Raw genomic sequence first — 19,587 nt, 5'->3', positions numbered from 1 at the left:
CAGAAAGGACTCTTGCAGCCCTCAGTAAATGGACAGGCCTTTAGTGCCAGTGCAGGGCGGAGGCACACAGGCAGAGCGGCCGGCAGGGAGACAGAGAAGCTGGCCCCCGCTGAGCCTCCAGGCGCCCTGATTTCTGCTCGGTTTCTGCCTACCTGTCTACCCTCAGTCCCTTGTAATGATCTTCCCACTCTCCCCCGGTCATCTGCATTTGCACAAGGGGCCCTTTGGCCCCTTGGACGGGTGACCTCACAGGCCCCTGCTCGCAGGCGCTTTATGCAAAAACCTGTTGAGACACGTGGCAATGACGGGGTGGGGGGGCGCGACAGGGGTCAGCCTCGGAGACCAGTAGGAGTGGGGAGCTGGGCCCCGACGAAGAGTCTGCGCTACACCACCAGCTGTCCAGAATCGCTGCATTTTTACAACTTCTTTTCTCCTTCTACACAAGCGCTAATATGTAATGAGGTATACAAACCACTCAAACTTGTGATTGTCAGAAAAATTCTTAGAGTGAAATCTGAGGGAGCACTTCCAGGGCTCACATCCGCATTTTGATTATCTGATAAATGCTTGGGCTAAGGACCGGGAGGCTTTTACTTCAGTCAAGGCTGCTCCCTCGTTCTGTGCTTCTGGGTCATCACTTCTGCTTTTTGGTAAGCGTGCACGCACGCGAGAAATTGCACCACCTCTTTCAGAGGCTCTGGGGCCTGGAGGTCTGTAGTCTAAACTTCCCCTGCACCAAACCGGCCAGCGGCTGCGGGTCGGTATTTAAGAAGCACTGACTGATCCTTCCCCCTCGTTTCGCTGGCTCTGCTCACACACAGAGGGCGTCCTGTCTGCTTCCTTCCTGTTCATCCCGTCATCTCAGCCGCCCACAAGTTATTTTTTTTCTTTAATCTGCCGTCTTTTCGTTTTCCTGTGTTGTATCTTGGGCTTTCTCTCTATTGCGGTAGCGTGCGGATCCAACGCTCTGACGTATCATCCAGGCTGAGCGTTAGCCTGCCCCAGCCTGTCTCCTCCATCTGTTCCGTCTCCTGCCTCTCTCCTTTATCCTCCCTCTTCAGCAGCTGCCACCTAGACCATCAGCAAGTTCCAGGCACCCCAGCCTTCCCTCACTTCAGTCTTTTTTCTTGTTGCTCCAGGTGGAACAGCCCGTGTTCCCCTCTGAGTTGTATCCACCCCGCGAGACCAAGCGTCTCTCTGGACCCATGATGTGGAGTCCTCCGTTCCTGCTTCCCCACTCTTAGCTCAAGTCCTGTTGCAGCCCCTCATTTGTTGCCTTGGGCTTGACTGGTGTGGTCTGCCCTTGTCTCTCTGATGAAGAATCGAGTTGCTAGAAGATAATATTGCTAGAACATAGTGCATTTTTTACTTTTTTTTATTTATTACAAAAGTTTATTCTTGCATCATTTTGCACATTTTTTTCCATCTCGATTGTAATCCCCGCGGGTTTCCCATCTCCAAGTTACCCGGTGCCACCACCACAATCCCGTGCACTTCCCTCCCCCCCCCCCCCCCTTTTTTTTTCCCGTTCCCCACTCCCCCCCTGTAAATTTTCTCTGATTTTTTGCTGTTCATTATTATTATTTTCTGCCTGGTCCATTATACTCCTGCTATGAGTGAAACCATCCGGTATTTTTCTTTCTCTTTCTGGCTTATCTCACTAAGCATGATCTTTTCCAGCTCCATCCAAGTTGCTGCAAAAGACATGTGTTTCTCTTTTTGGTTGCTGAGTAATATTCCATTGTATATATGTACCACATCTTTTTTATCTAGTCATCTACTTTTGGGCATTTGGGCTACTTCCAAAACATAGTGCATTTTTTTTAAAAGATTTATTTACTTGTGCATACAGAACTGGGGTACAGGCCAGAGGCTCAGGGGCGGTGAGAGGCTTCACCAGAGACAGAGTGGGAAACAGAACAGGCAGATCGACGAAGTACACTGCTGAGGGGAGCAGCGGGCGGGTCAGGAGAGGTCTGCCACACCATGTGGTCACCTCCAGGGCAGGCGGGAATCGAACTCATGTGGAAGCGGCTTTAGATTCTCAGTGCTGTGCTTTAACCCGCTGCGCCACCAGGGAGGGCCAACATAGTGCATTTTTAATTTCCTGTACAACCACAGTACCTTTGCAGCTGCTGCTAAATGACATATCTGTTAAACCAGCCTTTCTGTGAGTTATAGTTATACCAGAGTGACTATTATTTGGCAACTTTGCCAGCTCATGGCAAAAGTAAATAAGGAAATGGTACAGCAAGGCTTGTGTGCTCCTTTCTTTCTGGAAAGGAGGTGGGCGGATAAACAAAAGAGTAGTGATCTTAAAGGGAGAGAACTAGTAATTGGATCCTGAATAACTGCTCTTTTAAAGAGATTGACAGGGAGGAGATAGTGGTTAAAGAAATGAAGGTGTTTAAAGAAAAACATCAGACTGTCCCTGCTCTGTGTGTGTTACAAAACCCTGCAGCCCTGCCTTTTAAAAAGCCCTTCATCATTCTGTGTCAGTTCAATTCCGTTCTCCATCTGTTAAACCAAATAATATTTGGGCCACACCCAAATCGCAAATCCATCCCCCAAATGAGAGGTTGCAGCTGAAAGCCAAGCCCAGAATCACTCTCGATTCAAATGCTTTGACTTTGCTGGCGTGGGTGCCTGTTAAATAACGTTCGCGTGGTGACTTGAGGGTGCGTTTGAAGGTGAAGTAATTAGTGGATGTAATTTTGGTTTCTGGGGCAGAAACTAAACCTAATTTCACAAATTAAAATCCTCAAATGGAAGTAAGGATGGCCCGTCTTTGCTCTTCCAGGTTCCTGGCACTGACCCAGTGGAGAGTGTATCACATGATTTCCATCCTGCTACTCGGCCGTGTCATCATGCAGATCATCAGGGAGATGGTTTTATCTAGAACCAGAGGTAAGAAAACTTGGCATTCCTGTTTACGGTATTTCATTTTCTAGGCCCAGGAGGTCTGATCTTTGCGTAAAGTCTGAGCCAAGTGGCCCTTTGAAAAGCAGCAGGAGAGTCGCGTCACTGGCACCACTTTGTTTTTTTAATGATGCTGAAATATTTATTCTTTAGGCCTGTTTTTAATATTCGTTACTTATTTAACTGATGTCCCAGGCATAACGACTGCTCAGAGCAGAAGGCTTGTGTGTGCTGGCTTCTCTTTTGGCTCAGTGCTGTCATTTTCAACACCGTTTTGATTAAGTAGACTGCAGTGAAGGTTAACAGCGTGAGTTAACTATTTCTCCCACCCCCACATGATGAAACTGGGCCATTGGAGAACTGACTAGTTTATAGAAAATGGCAAAGAACAGTGAATTCAGAGCTTAAAAATAATGAGTCTTTCAAAGTGTATTTCTAAAAATGAATTAATTTCAAACAGCAGTTTCAAAAGGGAGAACATGAATCATTAAAACATTTTGCTTATGTGTTTTCTGAGTCGTTTTACGGTACTTGAGTCCATTTTTTCCTTATTGAAAAGGCCTCATCCCAGATTTACAACTAGCTTTTGTAACTAGACAAAAATTCCTCCTTGGAATGACTGAGCCTGTGAACCTAAATTTGATAAGATCCGTTTGATCAAAACTAGCTAAGAAGCCCTCCCTTGTGGTAGAGGGATCAAGTCTCAGCACTACAAAGCTGTCAGCAGCCACTGCAGCAGGAGTTTGATCCCCGGCCAGGGAGTGACCCACAGGGCGCAGCAGACTTCTCCTGTCTCCCCGCTGCTCCCCGCAGCAGTGTGTTTCAGTCAATCTGCCTGTTCTGCTCCCCACTCTGTCTCTGGGGAATTCTCTTATACTTCTCCACACCTCCAGCCTGCACCCCAGCTCTTGTACGCATAGATAAATAAATCGTTAAAAAAAAAAAAAGACTGACTAAGAGCATCCTACAGGGAGGTTTTTGCCTTCATTAAACGTAACCACACCTCTGGTAATAATTTCGGTTGGGCTCATGTGGGTCGGTGCCCAGAGCTCCCACCTGGTAGGAGGGGGGGTGGGGGGCCATGCTGGACCGGGGAGACCCCTACTCCGCCATGCCAAGTCCGAGGCCTGGGATCTAAGCCCCTGCGATTCCCTCTCGTGGTGCTCTTGGTGGGTTCATCACTGGTCCTTACTGGCCTTAAACTGAGTCGCACGTCAATCATTTTTCCCAGGAGTGTTTCCTGTCATCACTTCGATTACAGGTGGTTCCTTCCATCAGTGCTCTGTTCCGGGCCCTGCGGGGCGGGCACCGGTCACAGGCCAGTCTGTCCATCAGGGCTTCGCCGGGCGAGGTGACTGACGACAGCATTTCTCCTGCTCAGACACGAAGGACAAGTGGGAGTCAGGGCTGCGCTTTCCCAGTGCTTGTCAGGCCGTGACAGAAGCAGCACGGGCCGCTTTGCCTCCTTCAACAAAGTCTCTCGGGACAAAGACCTGTTTGTCCGGCAGGAGTTGGCAGGGGACGGGCTTTCGGGCCTGGCAGGGGCCTGCGCCCTGAATGGGCTTCTAAGTCCGAGACTCAGCTTCAAGCTGGTCCAGATGCAGTTGCTGTCATTCCTTGGCTTCAGCCCGCCCACCCTTGGCACCTCGCTCCAGCTACAGCAAAGTGGCCGCCGGTCCCTGGGCTCCCGGGGAGTCTGTCTCCCCACCCCCCAGCCTCCCCGCACCCGCAGCGTTTTTGGCTCACGAGGGGACACTTCTGTTGTGAAAAATAGTATGGCGTGCCGGCCCTCCGTGGTGCCCCCTGATGCCCCCTCCCATGCCACTCACCTCTTAGGCGCAGGCCAACGAAGCTGCCGTAGGGTGACCCCACGCTGGTGCTGCTGGCTCCGTGTCGGAGTGGCGGTCACCGGCCTGGGCCACCTCTGCGGTGGTGGGTCTCGCTCACTCGTGTGTGGTGCCGGCATGCTCTCCTGCATCAGCCCCTTTGGGTTCTGGGGGTTTCTCTGGAGGGTGTGTTGCGTCCGGCAGCCCCACACTGATGCGGAGACGGGAGTCACGGAGCAGGCGACATCACGCAGGCTGCTCCAGGGAGCAAGACCCTGGCCTTTTTATTGACCAGTCATGCAGCACTAGTCAGATGGGGAAGCAGGAAAGGAGAGGGAGAAGGAGGAGGGGTTTGTGGGTCCAGCCCTGACTCCCCCGTCAGGATTTCAGTCTTATCAACAAGGTGTTCCATTGGTCAGCTTCTGGGGTCCTTCATTATACATCAGTCAACCCCCCGGGTGTTCCCGGTCATACCTCTGATGTCTAAGTCAGGAGTAAGTTTGTGCATCTGTCCTCAGCCCCCCGGCGTTTCTGGTCACACCTCTGATGCACACCTTCCCAGGGTGATCCAGCTTTATGCTCTTAGTTGATATGAAAGTCACCTTGTGGGGTTGGGCTCTTAAGACTGCGTGGTTCAGACCTTGCTTTGTTACAGAACTGTGGGTAACAACATGGAGGCTGGAGAGGCCGTTTGGGGTTAGCAGACCACACGTGTGGCACCCTCCTGCAGCCTGAAGCTGTGCTTTGACAGTGTCTCCTCTCTTGCTGCAAAACTGCAATGTCTGCCCTCGAGCTCTTTCCGAGGCTTTCACTCTGTGCTCCGCACCCCGGCTCTGTCCTCCCGGCCCCTGGACAGCGCCTTCAGCCACTGTCTCTTTCTGGCATCCTCTGGCCATGTCTGCACTGGCCATTGATGCCACTGTCTGGTCGCCCTGAACTTAGGCCGGCAGGAAACCAAAGTCCTCGTGCGCCCGCCTGTCTCTGACCTCTGCCTGTGCTCTGATGGTGTCTGTGACCACCCGGGTCTGCTCACCCGCCGGGGTGGACGCCTCTCTGACCCGAGCTTGGGGAGACGCTGTGTCTGCCACCCCTGCGGCGGCTGGATGTCGTTCTAAGCATGCGCTTCTGACCAGCCCCCAGGCCGGGCGACGCTGCTGCTGGGCAGCTCTTCACCAGCAGTTTAAGAATTTTCCTGCTTGGCCTCTCTCCCCATCGCGGGGTCCCCGACCCCGACCCTGCACAGCTCCCACCGTGATAGGTCTGTGCTCAGTCCCTGCAGCTCTGCTCTTATGTCCTTGTTTCCATCAGCCACCCTCATTCCAGTTTTAAATAGCAAAGGGAGCCAAGCAAGCAAGCAGTCTGGCCTGACATCTACCTGCTCGGCCACAGTGTTGTCAGAAAAATGTCATATGACAAGGTAAATTGATGCCTCTAGAATTTAGCCTACCCAACTTTTCAGCTTTATCTGGGACCTCATTAGTGCTTATAATTCCTTGGAGTCTTTTGAGTTATATATATATATGTTATATATATATATATATTTGAAAAGATTTATTTATGCACACAGAACTGGGGTACAGGCCAGCAGTTCAGGGACGTGACAGGCTTCACCAGACACAGACTGGGGAGCAGGACAGGCAGATTGATGAAGCAAACTGCTGAGGAGAGCAGTGGGCGAGACGGGAGAGGTCTGCCATGCTATGTGGTCACCTCCCTGGCTGGGGATCGAACTCGTGCTGAGGTGGCTGAGGCCAGCTTCACAGTGCTACGCTTTAACCAGCTGCACCACCCGGGAGGGCCCCTCTTTTGAGTGATAGATTTGCTTTGTTTTGATATGCTCACTGAACTCCAGAGTATTTAAGGCAGCTGCTAAGGAACATAAGAAATCAAACTACTTAAAAGCGGCCTGTTGGTCTCCGGGATCCTGGATTGGGCCATGGGATGAACTGAGGAAGGGGCTGAGCTCCAGGCTTCAGTGTAGTCTTTATGTTTCCAGGTTTTTTATTTTCATCTTCTCAGCATTAGACAATACAGAAAAAAATTCTAAACACAACAAAAATTTTGACCTTTGGCTAACCATCTGTGAAAGCTGCATATGATGGCATTACCTCATGCAGGCAGTGCTCGTGATGAAGACAGTCACACATTAGCCACGAAGGCAGACATTGTAAAGGTGAGGATCGAAGTTATATAATGCAAGTTTTTTCGAGGAACCTTAACCCCTCTCCCACACCAGGAAGGACATTCCTTGTGTCCAGATGATGGGTCTAGGGAGAACCAAGAGTTTGCTCAAGGTCCATCCCAGGAGGGCTGGACGTGGCCTTGAGGCCTGGTTTTGGGTCCTGTTTGCATGAGGTTGCACAGCGCTCCGGGCATCATGACCCCGCCATTCCCGCAGCTCACCTGCTGGGACTCTGTTGTTTCTCCACATCTCCCCCTTACTTTTCATAGTTAAAGAAGGGTGTTTTGTTCATGTTTCTGAGAACTGAATCTTCTTTTGTGACAGCAGTATCCTAGAGGGAAACACAAAACACAGATAAACAAAAGCCACACGTCCCAAACTCTGAGTGATAGTTTGTACCAAAGCTTTCGGGCCTGAGCCTTGAAGGGCATCAGCCGTCCCTCCAGACAATCTGTCATAAGAAACGCCGGGAGGTGTCGTTGAAAAGTCTCAGAAACTTCCTTAAATTGTACCCAGGGAGGTGGCGTGACTGGGGCGGAGGGCGGGAGGGGACGCCACAGTGGCGTCTAGCAATCCCTTGCATTGGAGGCTCGTGTCTGCCTTCTCTTTCTTGAGCTTCTTTGGCAAGTTGGGGTTGTGATCCCCTGCAGTCCTGGGTCCTGCATTTCCAAAGAAGAATCCATATTTTTCCACTGGATCCACTGAACTCCAAAGTATTTAAAGCAGCTTCTAAAGAGCATAAAAAATAAAACTGCTTTCAAGAGTCTAGCAGAAGGGAAGTCTAATGTGCTGATCTAATTTGAGCAAAAGATTTACCCCTGAGCTTACTGGCAGCCAAGGCAAAAAGGGAAACTTGATCAGTTGTGCATTTCTAATCATCTGATGAGAGGGTGCAAGTAATTTGGAGAAACTTTTTCCTAGGGCTAAATTTTAAGAATTTATGACATAGCTCTGCGGTGGGGGAGGCTGAAGAACAAAAGGGAAAACATTTTGGGCATTTGTCGACTGGAAAATGCAGAAACAGCCTCAGGGAAGTTCTAAGTACTGTGTTCAATCTGGTAGCTGGGAGTATATCAAAACATTATCCAATGGTGAAAGTCATTGGGGAATAAAAAGAAAATGAGACCTGGGTATTTTTTTTCCTTGTTAATTCCATTTGTGCCTAGAGACAAGCTAAAAACACCTCATGAACCAATCTATACAAACCTTTTTTCTCAAGTTCCCGGTCTGCATTCTCCTTGCTCAGAGCCACATCAGGGTTCATCCTGAGCACCCCCTTTTGGTGGTGGTGTTTCCTTGAGCAGACAGGTTTTCTCTTGCCTAAACTCACGTTCACACCTCTTCTCTGGTTCCCACACCCCCTTCCCTGGGTCCACGTGATCTTGACAGAACTGCTCTCGTCTCACCTGGACCGCAGCGTCCCAAGGCAGGGCCAGGTGTGCTGCAGCATCTTGTCTCCGTCATGCAGCAGATTCTCGCAGAATCTCGATATTTGTGGGTAAATTGCCTAAATTAGTCACAGCACCAGAGCGATACTATATAATTTCCTAGTGTCTAGAGTTTAGATCTAAGCCTACATTTTGAAATACCTCGGAACAGCTCTAATTTGGGAGATGTCTCAGGAGAAAAACACCCCTAATGTTTTGTTTTGCTTCCTTTCGCTGCAGGGGCCCAGCTGTGGAGGAGCCTCAGCGAGAGGTAAGCCCCTTGGAAAGTTCTGCTGTGCGGCACCGTGAGCCGGGTGCGGGAAGGGCGACGTGGCTGCCTTTCGAAATAGCACTTTGCTCCCAGGGCCCCAGGGGCCTGAATCCTGTCTTAATTTGGCAAGAGTGGGAATGCAGGCAAAACATAATCGAACTGGGGGGAAATGAAGTTGGGGCTCATTCTAGGAAACACTTCGCTCCTTGCTGTCACAGCAGGTAGTGCGAATGAGCGAGTCAGTGTGTGCTGAGGGGAGCTAAAGTGGGGAGGCGTTTTTCTTTGGGGATTTCCTTTCAGGCACATGACGGGCATGGCTGTATAGGGGTGGGGGAGTGGCCTGCTGGAACATTCCCGCAGGGGTGTCTGTCCTGGTCCCGAGAGGCTTTGGTGTGGGGATGCCTGCAGCAGCAAGAGAGGTGCTTAGGCTCCGGGCCAGCGGTGAGGGTCCCCTTCTGCCTCCCTGCCCAGCGGGGGCCACGCCATCTCCCTGAAGCAAAAGTGTTGTTTCCCGCTGTTTCCCGCGCAAAAGAGCTGTGAGGAGCACAGCTCACCCGTGACTCACAGGAGCGGTGGGCGAGTGGGGAAGCCTAACGCTGACTTTGCCGTCAGGAGCATCTTTGTAGGAGTGTTTTTGTTTTGTTTTTTAATGTTCTGCCTGAAAAATATGCTTGTATTATATGTTAGAAAATGTGGGAACTCGAGATAGCTACTAGAAAGCATTTAAGCTGAAACTCAGAGAGAAAAACAAGCAGAAAAGAGGGTCTTTTAGAGACTTGAAGAGAGGTGGTTGGGGATCCTGGCTCCAGTCAGAGTAGACAGTGCGACCTGAGACTTCAGAAACGAGGACAAAATAATGTCGTTAACAATCCTCTGAGGAAAGTATCGCCTGGCCTTCAGGAAACGTGCCTTTGGAGCAGGGCTCATGGCGACAACGGCGAGGTCAGGAGCAAAGGCTAATTTTGTGACTAGTTTACAGTTTACATCACTTTGGGGCCTTTTCAGATTTATCAGGTAGAATGTAAAATGGCTGTGAAACTCATCGACAGAGGGAGGCACCGGAGAAGAGAAGCAAAATCGGGTGTCAGTTCCCGGGGAGGCCGGGCTGGGAGCTGGTCCAGGAGGGAGCGAGGCCCAGGACAGCCAGAGGGGGGCACAGCTCCTGGGGGCTTTGTCTCAGGCGCTTGCTGGGCCCTGCGCGGCTGTAAGCAGTGGAAGGGATTTTTTGTGTTTGTGGGTTAATAACAACCACACACACTTGGCCTCTGCCCTCCTAAGACCCTTGGAATTTCCCGAGCCAGGAGATTCTTGTGTCAATGAGGTGACTTTGGGAAAGCCCGTTGGGGGGACCAAGACTAGGGACTGTTTCTTGGGGACCCAACCGTGGAATAAGGAGGTTTCCATGTTCAGTCCCACCCAGGGCTGGCCTGAAGGGAAGAGAGCTGGAGAATGACTTCTGCCTCCGGCGCCTCATAATTTGACCTCTGTGAGGGAGCGTTCGGCTGGCTTCTGGGAGGTGACCACGGGGAGGCTTGAGGAGAGCGGGTGCCTGGCGAGGGCAGGGGAGCTTGTCACCCCACCTCCATCCTGCTGCCGGTCCTCTGGCCACGTCTCTCACTGTTCCCGAGCCTTTTGCAATCAGCTGGCGATCTGGTGGGTTCCTCTGAGTTCTGTGAGCTGTTCTGACAGATGAATCACCGAGGAGGCTCATCCTCAGCCATGCGATCAGAAGCGAAGGTGACAAGGTGACAACCTGGACGCTCACTGGCCCCTGAAGGAGGTGCTGGGGGACAGTCTTGTAGGGCCGGTCCTCAGCTGTGAAATCCGATGCTTCCTCCAGGTAGATAGCGTCAGAATTGAGTGGACTGTAGCCACATGGCATGGTCTTGCCCTGCTGGTCGTGGGTGCCCAGCACCCCTGGTAGGAGTCACAGGTGGCCCGCGGGTTCCTAGCTTGGTCAGCCGGGCCAGGCGTTGCTCCCTTGTGGATATGCGCCGTCTCTGCAGGCGCTGGTCTGTCCATGGGGCTTTTGCGGGTTCAAGGACCACCGAGTGTGCTAAAGAGGGGCCATTTCCCTCTCCCTAGGCGGGTGTACAGCCTGTCCAGGAAGGAGAGCCTCGTGCTGGGGCGCGCAGCCACAATAGCATTCAGGGTGGAGGGACCTCAAAACACTAAAAGCAGGTCACCCGTGACCTGTGCTGAGTGGATAAAGGAAGCTGGTGGGTGTACATCTTGGAACTTTTTTCATCCATAAAAAAGAGACATGTCGCGGGCCCTCCCTGGTGGCGCAGCAGGTTAAAACACAGCTCTAAGAAGCTAATGCCCCTTAAGCATGAGTTCGATCCCCGCCTGCCCTGGAACTGACCCCCATGGTGTGGCAGACCTCTCCTGACCCGCGCGCTGCTCCCCTCAGCAGTGTATTTCATCAGTCGGCCTGTTCTGCTCCCCACTCTGTCTCTGGTGAGTTCTCTCACCACCCCTGCACCTCTTGCCTGTACCCCAGCTCTGTATGCATAAATAAATAAATCTTTAAAGAAAAAAAAAGAGAGACATGTCACTTACAGCCACATAGATGGGCCTTGCGGGCATCGTGCTCAGAGAGGCGAGCAGGGATGATGCTGTGGGCGCTCTACTGCCCTGTGGAATCCCTGAGCAAAGCAGACTGGTGGTGAGTGGGGTGGGAGGCGTTGTGGGAGGGTCTCTTGGTCAAGGGCACAGACGTTCAATTCTGAATCCTGGGGCTCCCACATACACACTCGATGCCGCTTCTGGTACTGAGTTATGTTGCTGGACCTTGCTCGGACGGCAGATCTTTTAAGTGCCACCCCCAGCACCACAGATTGGAGGGGATGTGTGTGGAGGCTGCGGTAACCCACCTTCCTGGGGTGTCATTCCTGGTCTATGGCTACCTGGAAGCAGCATCACCTTACACCTGCACAGAGTTACAGTTATCTCTCAAGCAAGGAAGAAAGGAAGCCTCCCTCTTCCCCATCATCCAAGTGGCTTGTTATTTCACATTGTTATTCACTCTGTGGGCTTTAGACACCTGGACCCAGACGAGCAGGGTGTGCGCATGTGTAAAGGCAGACACCTGGCCTAGAAGCCCGGATCGTGGGCGTGGGCCACAGTAGCGTCACTCTGGGGCTCGGGAACACAGTCGCAGCCTGCCTGCCCGCTGGTCTGCTCGTGTCTGGCTCCCCATCAAGCGTTAAAGGCCTGATAGAGACAACCAAGGCTCCAGAATTCTCTTCCCATCAACAATGACCCTCCCAGGCTGGTTGCACAGCTGAAAGTATTTCCTTCAAAGTCAGCATGAGGCGTGTGAGGTCCACGTGTGTCCGTGAGGTGTCACCATGCGGAGAGCAGTTACGGAGGCCCCCGGGGCCACCCTTCACTGGCACCCGCCGGCAAACCAAGGCGCAAGTCCACGGAGGGAGATTTCCGTCAGCTCCGACTCTGTAATGTCACTGCACCGGGAACTTCCTTTTGTGAACGTGCGATTCTTGCGAACATGCGGTTCTTGGTGGGTAGACTAAGCAGGGCCTCATCTCGACCTATTTCTTCAACAGCAAGCACTGGGTCTGCAGTCCGACCAGCTTTCCTACAGTGCAGCCTGTCAGCAGAACCAAATTAGCATCTTTTATGACTCATTCTGGTATTGAAATGAAACCTGATCCCTGGATGCATTCAGGCTTTTATTTCTGCACGTGACTGTGGCAGCTGATCAAATAAAATCCTCTCTTAACAAGGGAGAAATTGTATGTGTTACCTTTAGAGAACACAAAATCATTTTCAGTTTGACCAGGTTTTTCTAAGTCCATAGCAACTAGAGTGACATGACTTCTGTACAGGCCGGTCATTCGAAGCGTGAAAGTCATTCTTTAACTTTTGTTTGTGCAATATAACTCAGGTCAAGGAGCAAGGCTCAAAATCTTGTTTTATTCTCAGCACCAACTTACAGAAAAAGCTATTTTTTTCATGGTATTTAAAGATTTTGGACAGTTCTGGTTGAGCATGCTGGGGTTTTTTTTAAAAAAAGATTTATTAATTTATGCATACAAGAACTAGGGTACAGGCCAGAGGTGCTGGGGATGAGAAGCTTCACCAGAGACAGACAGGCAGATCTACTGAAACACACTGCTGAGGGGAGCAGCAGGTGGGTCAGGAGAGGTCTGCTGCGCCATGTGGGTCAGCTCTGGGCACGGGAATCGAACTTGTGCTGCGTGGCTGCAGAGAGCTTCATGGTGCTTTCACTCACTGTGCCACCAGGGAGGGCCTTGCTGGGATCGTCTAACAGACCTGAGGCTCCTGGCTGTCTACCAGGGCTGTCTTCACAGACAGCAGGGCTTGTCGGTATCGCTTCTACCTGATCTACCTTGAGCTGGCTCTTGAGGAGCACAGCAGAGAATTAAAACTACTTGTTCCAGTACCAGCAAGGTCGTAAGCTTTTTGCCTGCCCCTGGGTCCATTTGCAGGACTCTTCTCTCCGTCTCCCTCACTCTTCTCTCTCTCACCTCTCAGAGAAGCAGCTGTGTTCCCATTTCTTGGGGAACACAGGGCCCCTTTAACTGCCAGCTAGGCATCCTAGCTTATTATAGTTTTTTTTTTTTTTTTCCCCCTGGAACAGGGGGGAAGGGGCAAGAATCTGGTTGTAAAACACAAGTCCCCAGCTCGTGTGTCCAGAACAAAATGGAACATTGAATTAAGAGATTCCAATTAATTAAAGTATGAACATGATATTAAACTTCCAATAAAAGTGAAGTCATTTAGCATTTACTCGTTGTCTCTTCTGAGAAATAGCATTTAGTGTGAAAAATGTCCTCTCCAAGAATCGCGTTTCAGCTGTATGGACAGGGCGCATCAAATAGTCCCTGGGAGCTTCAAAAGTTTGCTCCAGTGGGCCTCCCTCGTGGTGCAGGGGTTAAGTCTCAGAGCTATCAAGTCATCCCAACCCCTGCAGCACCAGTTCGATCCCCAGCCAGGGAGTGACCCACATGGCTCAGCAGACCCGTCCTGTCTCCCCGCTGCTCCCCTCAGCAGTGTATTTCCGTCCATCTGCCTGGTCGGCTCCCCCCTCTGTCTCTGGTGAATTCAGTCACCTCCTGCATCTCTGGCCTGTACTCCAGCTCTTCTACACATATGTGAATATCCCTGTGGTCAGACTCTGGAGCCATGCCTGGCAGTGACCACTCTATACACTTGCAACAGTTTAAAGAATTTTCTAATGTGCTTCAAATTCTTCCATGTCACTTGCATTTTGTGAACTTCTAGATGTACCTTTCTAGAAAGGCCCATCATTTGTATTTTTTAGTTTAACTGCAGCCAGTACTATGAGCAGGGAGCCACCTCTTCTTGAGTTCTGGGAGACAAAGATGCCAGCAAGGACATGTCGATTGGGGGGGAAATATTTTCTTCAGAAGAAAAGGTGTGTTTACAGTTAGCATGCGTTGAATGTGCTTAGTCGAAGCATCTCTGAACTGGGGAACATCTTTCAAGTTGCCAGGCTGGCCTGGGGGCGCCACCATTTTGAAGCCGCCCAAATAAAAACCCAAATAAGCCTTTCATTCTTTTTGTAAAAATCATCATTGCACACAACTCTGTAGCCAGGCAGCACAGTGGACAGAGGGAGCCCTTTTTTCCTCTGTTTGAGGAGAGTCAGAGCCATTCATCCATGGCGAGATAGGGGCTCTTGGCAGAGCGGCTGAGATTCGGTCTGAAAGTTGCTCTGAGAACTTATCCAGAATGTTCCATTTGGTTTTTAAAGTTGTCCATCTGATGCATTGAAGACAAGCATGGGACAATGGTCTGCTTCTCCACTCCTAGCTATCCGTGGTGAATAAAACATGATTTACAGGCTCAAAATGCGTCAGGCTCGACCTTCTAGGGCTGCCTCCCTCTCTGGAGCCGGCAGCCTGAAGGATGTGCTGGCCTTGTGGCAGCGGAAGGGAAGAGCCTTCTGTGAAATGGATGCAGCCCTCACCGTGGAATTTCTCGAGGCATTAAGCACAAAATGAGACGGGAAGCTCATTTCGAAGCCCGCTGGCTTCACTGCCAAGGCGGTAAATTGTCAGACCTGAGCCGGGCTGCATAAGCCTTTCCTGGGAACATACTCTTAAACGCAAACAGATGGATAAGCCCAGGAAACCAGGGTCAGGCCTCTGTGGGGCTGGGCACCGGTGACCTGGGCGACCCGGTTTGACTTCCAGGGCCCCCTGTACACAGGCCCTCACTCACGCCTTTCATGATAACCCACCAGCAGTGATGTTTGTGGTATTGTTTCACATTCCTGTACGCTGGTGTGATTCCGTACTGGCCCGATGCATCATGAATTCCAGTACCACTGTCTCAGAATGTTGGGGTGCCTGCATCTTTGCGTGATGAAAAATGGACATGCTGCTTTTTCACCGTCCAAGTGCCCAAGGCTACTTGATAAAACATGAAAGTTCTAACTCTGATCATTTTAATGCAAGCTTACAGATATTCTTTTTAGATTTGATTAGGTCGGAAGGAGAGCCTGAGTTCCTAAGGATCTGAAAATGGCTGAAGGTCATCTGTGATTTATAGAACAGTTAAACTAGGCTAAATTGTTACTTAATAGCATTCTTACTTCAGTAAATTTAAATTACCAAAGAAGGAAGAATGAGTAGACACCAGCATTCTAACTGCCATGGCCTATTTATATGAAAATAAAGTAACTTTTCACAGGTGCTTAAGCCCTTCTCTCTTCCCTCCCTCCTGCTTCTCCTCCTTCCTTTCCTTTTCCCCCTCTGCCATATTGCTGGCAAAAATTGTTATTCACTGTCATATTTGCCTAAGAGATTTTAAAATAGCTTTTTTTTTTTTTATTTCAAAAGTAGTACCTCTTATGACCCACAGCAAAAACCTCAGGAACAATAAATATTGGCAGGTTATGGAGAAAGAACAGTCCTGTCACCAGCTGGTAGGACTATCAACTGGTTCAGGCTTTTGGGGAAAGTGTGGAGGTTCTGCAAAAGATTCAGAGTGGATTTATCATGTCCAGAAATTCCTCTTCTTGGCATTTATACAACGAATGCAAAAGCAGGCCCTCCCTGGTGGCCGAGGGGTTAAAGTCTCAGTACTGTGAAGCTGTCAGCAGCCACTGCAGCAGGAGTTCCATCCCCAGCCAGGGAGCTGACCCCTGGGGTGCAGCAGTCCTCTCCTGACCTACCAGATACTTCTCTCAGCAGTGTACTTCGTCCATCTGCCTGTTTGGGTCCCCACTTTGTCGCTGGTGAATCCTCTCACCCCCCTCTCCACCTCAGCCTACACCCCAGTTCTTTATAAATGAATAAATAAACAAACCATATTTTAAAACAAAAGAATGCAAAGACACCAACTCAGAGGGACATATGCTGTGTTCATTGCAGCACTGTTTACAATAGCCAAGCTAGAGAAACAACCTAAGGGTCACTGACAGATTCATGAGTTAAGGAGATGTGTGTATGCGTGTGCACAGTGGAATCCACGGAGGTGACATTTAAAGTCTTTCCATCTGGAACGACATGGCTGGAACTGGAGGGGAGGGTGCTAAGTGGAAGAAGTCAGAGGAGAAAGACAAATACTGCACGATTTCACTTGTGGAATAGAGAGAAACAAAAGAAGAGACAAAACTAAGCTAAAACACACCCTGGGAAACTGACTGCAGAATTGAAACTGCTGAGGGAGGAAAGACCCCTCGTCTGTGGTGCTGGGATAAGGGTGCTTTGCTGGTGGATGAGGTGATGTGCATCCAAGGGGGTGTGAACCTGTACCCCTGTCGGGACAGCCCCAATCACAGGCTGTCAGAGGGCAGAACAGCTGCTTCAGGGAGCAGAGATTCCTTGAAGGGGGAAAGGGGAGCCGGCACGAGGAAGACACGGGAGTCAGAGTTGGGTGCAAGTCTTGTACCTTCTTGCTCCTTTTTTTAGCAGGTCTTTATTTATACTGTTTAGCAAGTAGTTAGTTACAAGAACGCATCAGGTAAATTAATAAGAAATCAGCATAAAGTTCTAAAGGAAGAGGGGAACAGTGCATCCTCTTCCTGCCACTTTAGGGCACACTAGACTGTACATCTTTGAGATAACTTTCATGTATAGGGATGTTTAACTACGACTTCAGAGGATAAGGGGTCTGGGAAAGGATGAGCTGTTAGCAAAGGATTTAGGGGCCCTAGGGGAGGGATAAATTGTGTTAGCAGAGTCATCAGTGATTGTCTAAAGAAAAGCTAATGGCTCACTTAAGGTTAGCAGAGAGTAGCTAGTGTTTGTTTTAGGAAAAGTTTAATTAAGACTAGCAGAGAGTAGTTAGTGATTGTTTAAGAAAAGGGTAAATGAAGAGGAAGTCACATAGTTATTCATTAAGCAAAACCTGTGTCAATAATGTTAGGAAATTGCTCATGAGTCCTTATGCTCTGGGAGTCTTATCTGAGATTTGCTTTTTGTTTCAAAAGACCAAGGAAGCTTACCAGGATTCCGGATACTCTGGGGGTGGGGGTGGGGTGGGGTCTCATCTCTCCTGGTGCCTTTTGTTTCGGGACACAGAGTAATTTCCTGCACTGGGGTGGTTAGTACTTTGCCCTGGCCAGGTAGCCAATTTATGAAGCTGAGGCAATCCAGTAGCAAACTGATGGTTGCTCAGAATATTTTTGATGTTATGATTATACAAAAATGGGAGGTCGTAACATAAGTTAGCAGTGGAAATTCTGATTTTTCAGAGTTTTCCCCTTCCATCCTGAATTTGTCGGTCGGCAGAAGTTGCATAGCTTGTGAACCAGTGTTACCTCTCTAAGGAAAAAAAAAAAGCTTAAAGGAAACCATAACTAAAATGATGACCATATGCAAAATAAAATAAAAATACAGGGAATTTATTACAAAGAAGAAAACCTTAATTACTTATAAGTTCTTCACCCAGGAATTAAACTCATTTCCAATTTTCAGTTATTTTCTCCCAGTCTTTTCATAAATTATACAGGTTTTTATCCCACCCTTCGAGAAGTATTTATCAAGTGTCTTCATTGCCAGACTGTGATATTTGTGGAGAAGAAAAAAAAACAAACACTGTCCCTGTCCTGTGGGTTCAGTTCCTGTGAGGGGTCCAGGAAACAAATTACTCCCACATGCCAGTTAAGTGGAGAAGTGACAGCCGGGAGCGCCTAGGCCGTGAGAGGCTGGGAGGAGACTATGAAGAAGTCTTGCGTCAACTTGAAGGCAGGCCGGCCATGAACCCTGCCTAGAGTCAGAGCGACTAAGCCAAGGGAGCAGCTCGTGCCAAGGCCCTGGGGCACGAGCTCTGTGAGAGTGGTTGTTCCCTACCAGGAAGCATTGTTGAAAACCGCCACAGTAACTGGAATAAATGGAATGTTATGGAAGAGTGAAGATCCTGTTGTAAAAGAGTATTTAGGAAGTTGAAATTTTACCCCTTATTGCTGCTTGTGAAAAAGAAATGTAGGTTTACAGGAAGCATAAGACCCTCCCTGGAGGTGCAGCAGGTTAGAGTGCAGCGCTGTGAAACTGTTCACAGCCACTGAAGCACAAGTTTGATCCCCGGCCAGGGAAGTGACCCACATGGCGCAATAGACGTCTCCTGTTTCACCCGCTGCTCCCCTAAGCAGTGGATTTCAGTCAACCTGCCTATTCTGCTCCCAGTTCTTCTTTGGTGAACCCTCTCAGCCCTACACTTCTGGCCTATACCCAGTTCTTGAATGCATAAATAAGTAATCTTTTTAAAAATAAAATAAAAATAAAGTAAGCGGAGGGAGGTGTTGTGCAAAGCACACTGCAGTTGTGTGTCGGTGTATAAATGTGGCAGGTCTTTCTTATTTTCTTGAGTTGGTTTACTCTTTCTGCATTTTTTTCTCTAGCAGACATGCGTAGCCTTTAGCATGAGGGGAGACAAAGATACTCAGTGACTGGGCAGGCAGGCAGGCTCGGCCCCCGGTGTGGATGTGGGAGGTGACCTGTGAGCCCAGGCACCCCTGCTGTGGGTACACAGTTGGCTGTATTTTGGGGTCTCCAGCTGTGGAGGTAGGCTCCACGTACATACCTGCTAGGTCCTGCAAACCAAGATCGGGGGTGATGTCCAGTGGACTCACGAAGGAGCCTCCTAAGTAAGGCGGAGGCATCGCCAGGGGAGATTCGGCCAGCCCAGATTCGCTCCACACGTAGGATTGGGGAGCAGACAACTGATGAATGTACATGACTAATGCGCAAGGTCAGATTGTGTCCAAGGGTTGGGGTAAAAATTCTTAATATTTTGATTTCCATATATTCCTAAATAAAATTTTGAGGTCTAGGAAAGTGGGACCTATTTCCATAGCCTTTTAGATTCATGTCTCAACATTAAATGTTTTTCAAAAAGATGAATCCATATTGCTGCAGAAAGCTGTGGTTTATTTACTTATTTTTGTTGTGCCGTATTTCACCATGTGGCTATCACCCAATTTGTGTGATCTGTTTTCACCACACATTGGATTTTTTTTTAAAAAAGATTTACTTATTTATCCATACAGAACTGGGTACAGGCCAGAGGTGCAGGGGTGGTGAGAGGATTCATCCTTGACAGTGGGGAGCAGAATAAGCAGATTGTCCCAGCAGCGGGTAGGTCAGGAGAGGTCTGCCACATCATGTGGGTCACTTCCCTGGCTGGGGAGCGAACTTGTGCTGAAGTAGCTGTGCTAGCTTCATAGTGCTGCACTTTAACCCGTCGCACCACCAGGGAGGACCACACTTTGGGTTTTTTTTTTTAAAAAAACCACTGCCCACTGCTTCTAAGTTTGAGTTTCCTATATGGAAGTACCCAAGATCATGAAAACAAAAGAGGCAAATGCCTAACACGCGAAGGGAGTAGTTTCCTATCCCAGGATACCATGTATGAAAATATGTGCAACTTTTGTGCCAATTCTTGGACCCTGCCGTCTGTTCCAGAAATATTCCCTGGATGTTCACTAGAGGGCAGGAGAGAGCG

At 49.5% G+C, this 19,587-nt stretch overlaps 1 protein-coding gene across 1 annotated transcript in view; it reads left to right on the top strand.

The window, feature by feature from the left end:
• The first annotated feature begins 2,621 nt into the window (after positions 1–2,621).
• FAM134B (family with sequence similarity 134, member B) overlaps positions 2,622–19,587 on the top strand; it is an 81,519-nt gene continuing 64,553 nt past the window's right edge. Inside the window, exons 1-3 of the mRNA XM_012721923.1 lie at positions 2,622–2,690; positions 2,801–2,907; positions 8,595–8,625. Coding sequence (XP_012577377.1) covers positions 2,835–2,907; positions 8,595–8,625 — 104 coding nt within the window. The 5' untranslated portion in view covers positions 2,622–2,690; positions 2,801–2,834. The remainder of the gene's footprint in view (positions 2,691–2,800; positions 2,908–8,594; positions 8,626–19,587) is intronic.

Source organism: Condylura cristata, unplaced genomic scaffold (genome assembly GCF_000260355.1).
Source record: "Condylura cristata isolate star-nosed mole 26May11 unplaced genomic scaffold, ConCri1.0 scaffold00007, whole genome shotgun sequence".
Classification (NCBI taxonomy): Eukaryota; Metazoa; Chordata; class Mammalia; order Eulipotyphla; family Talpidae; genus Condylura; species Condylura cristata.
The sequence above is the reverse complement of the archived record's forward strand: the minus strand, read 5'-3'. Positions and strand labels throughout refer to the sequence as shown.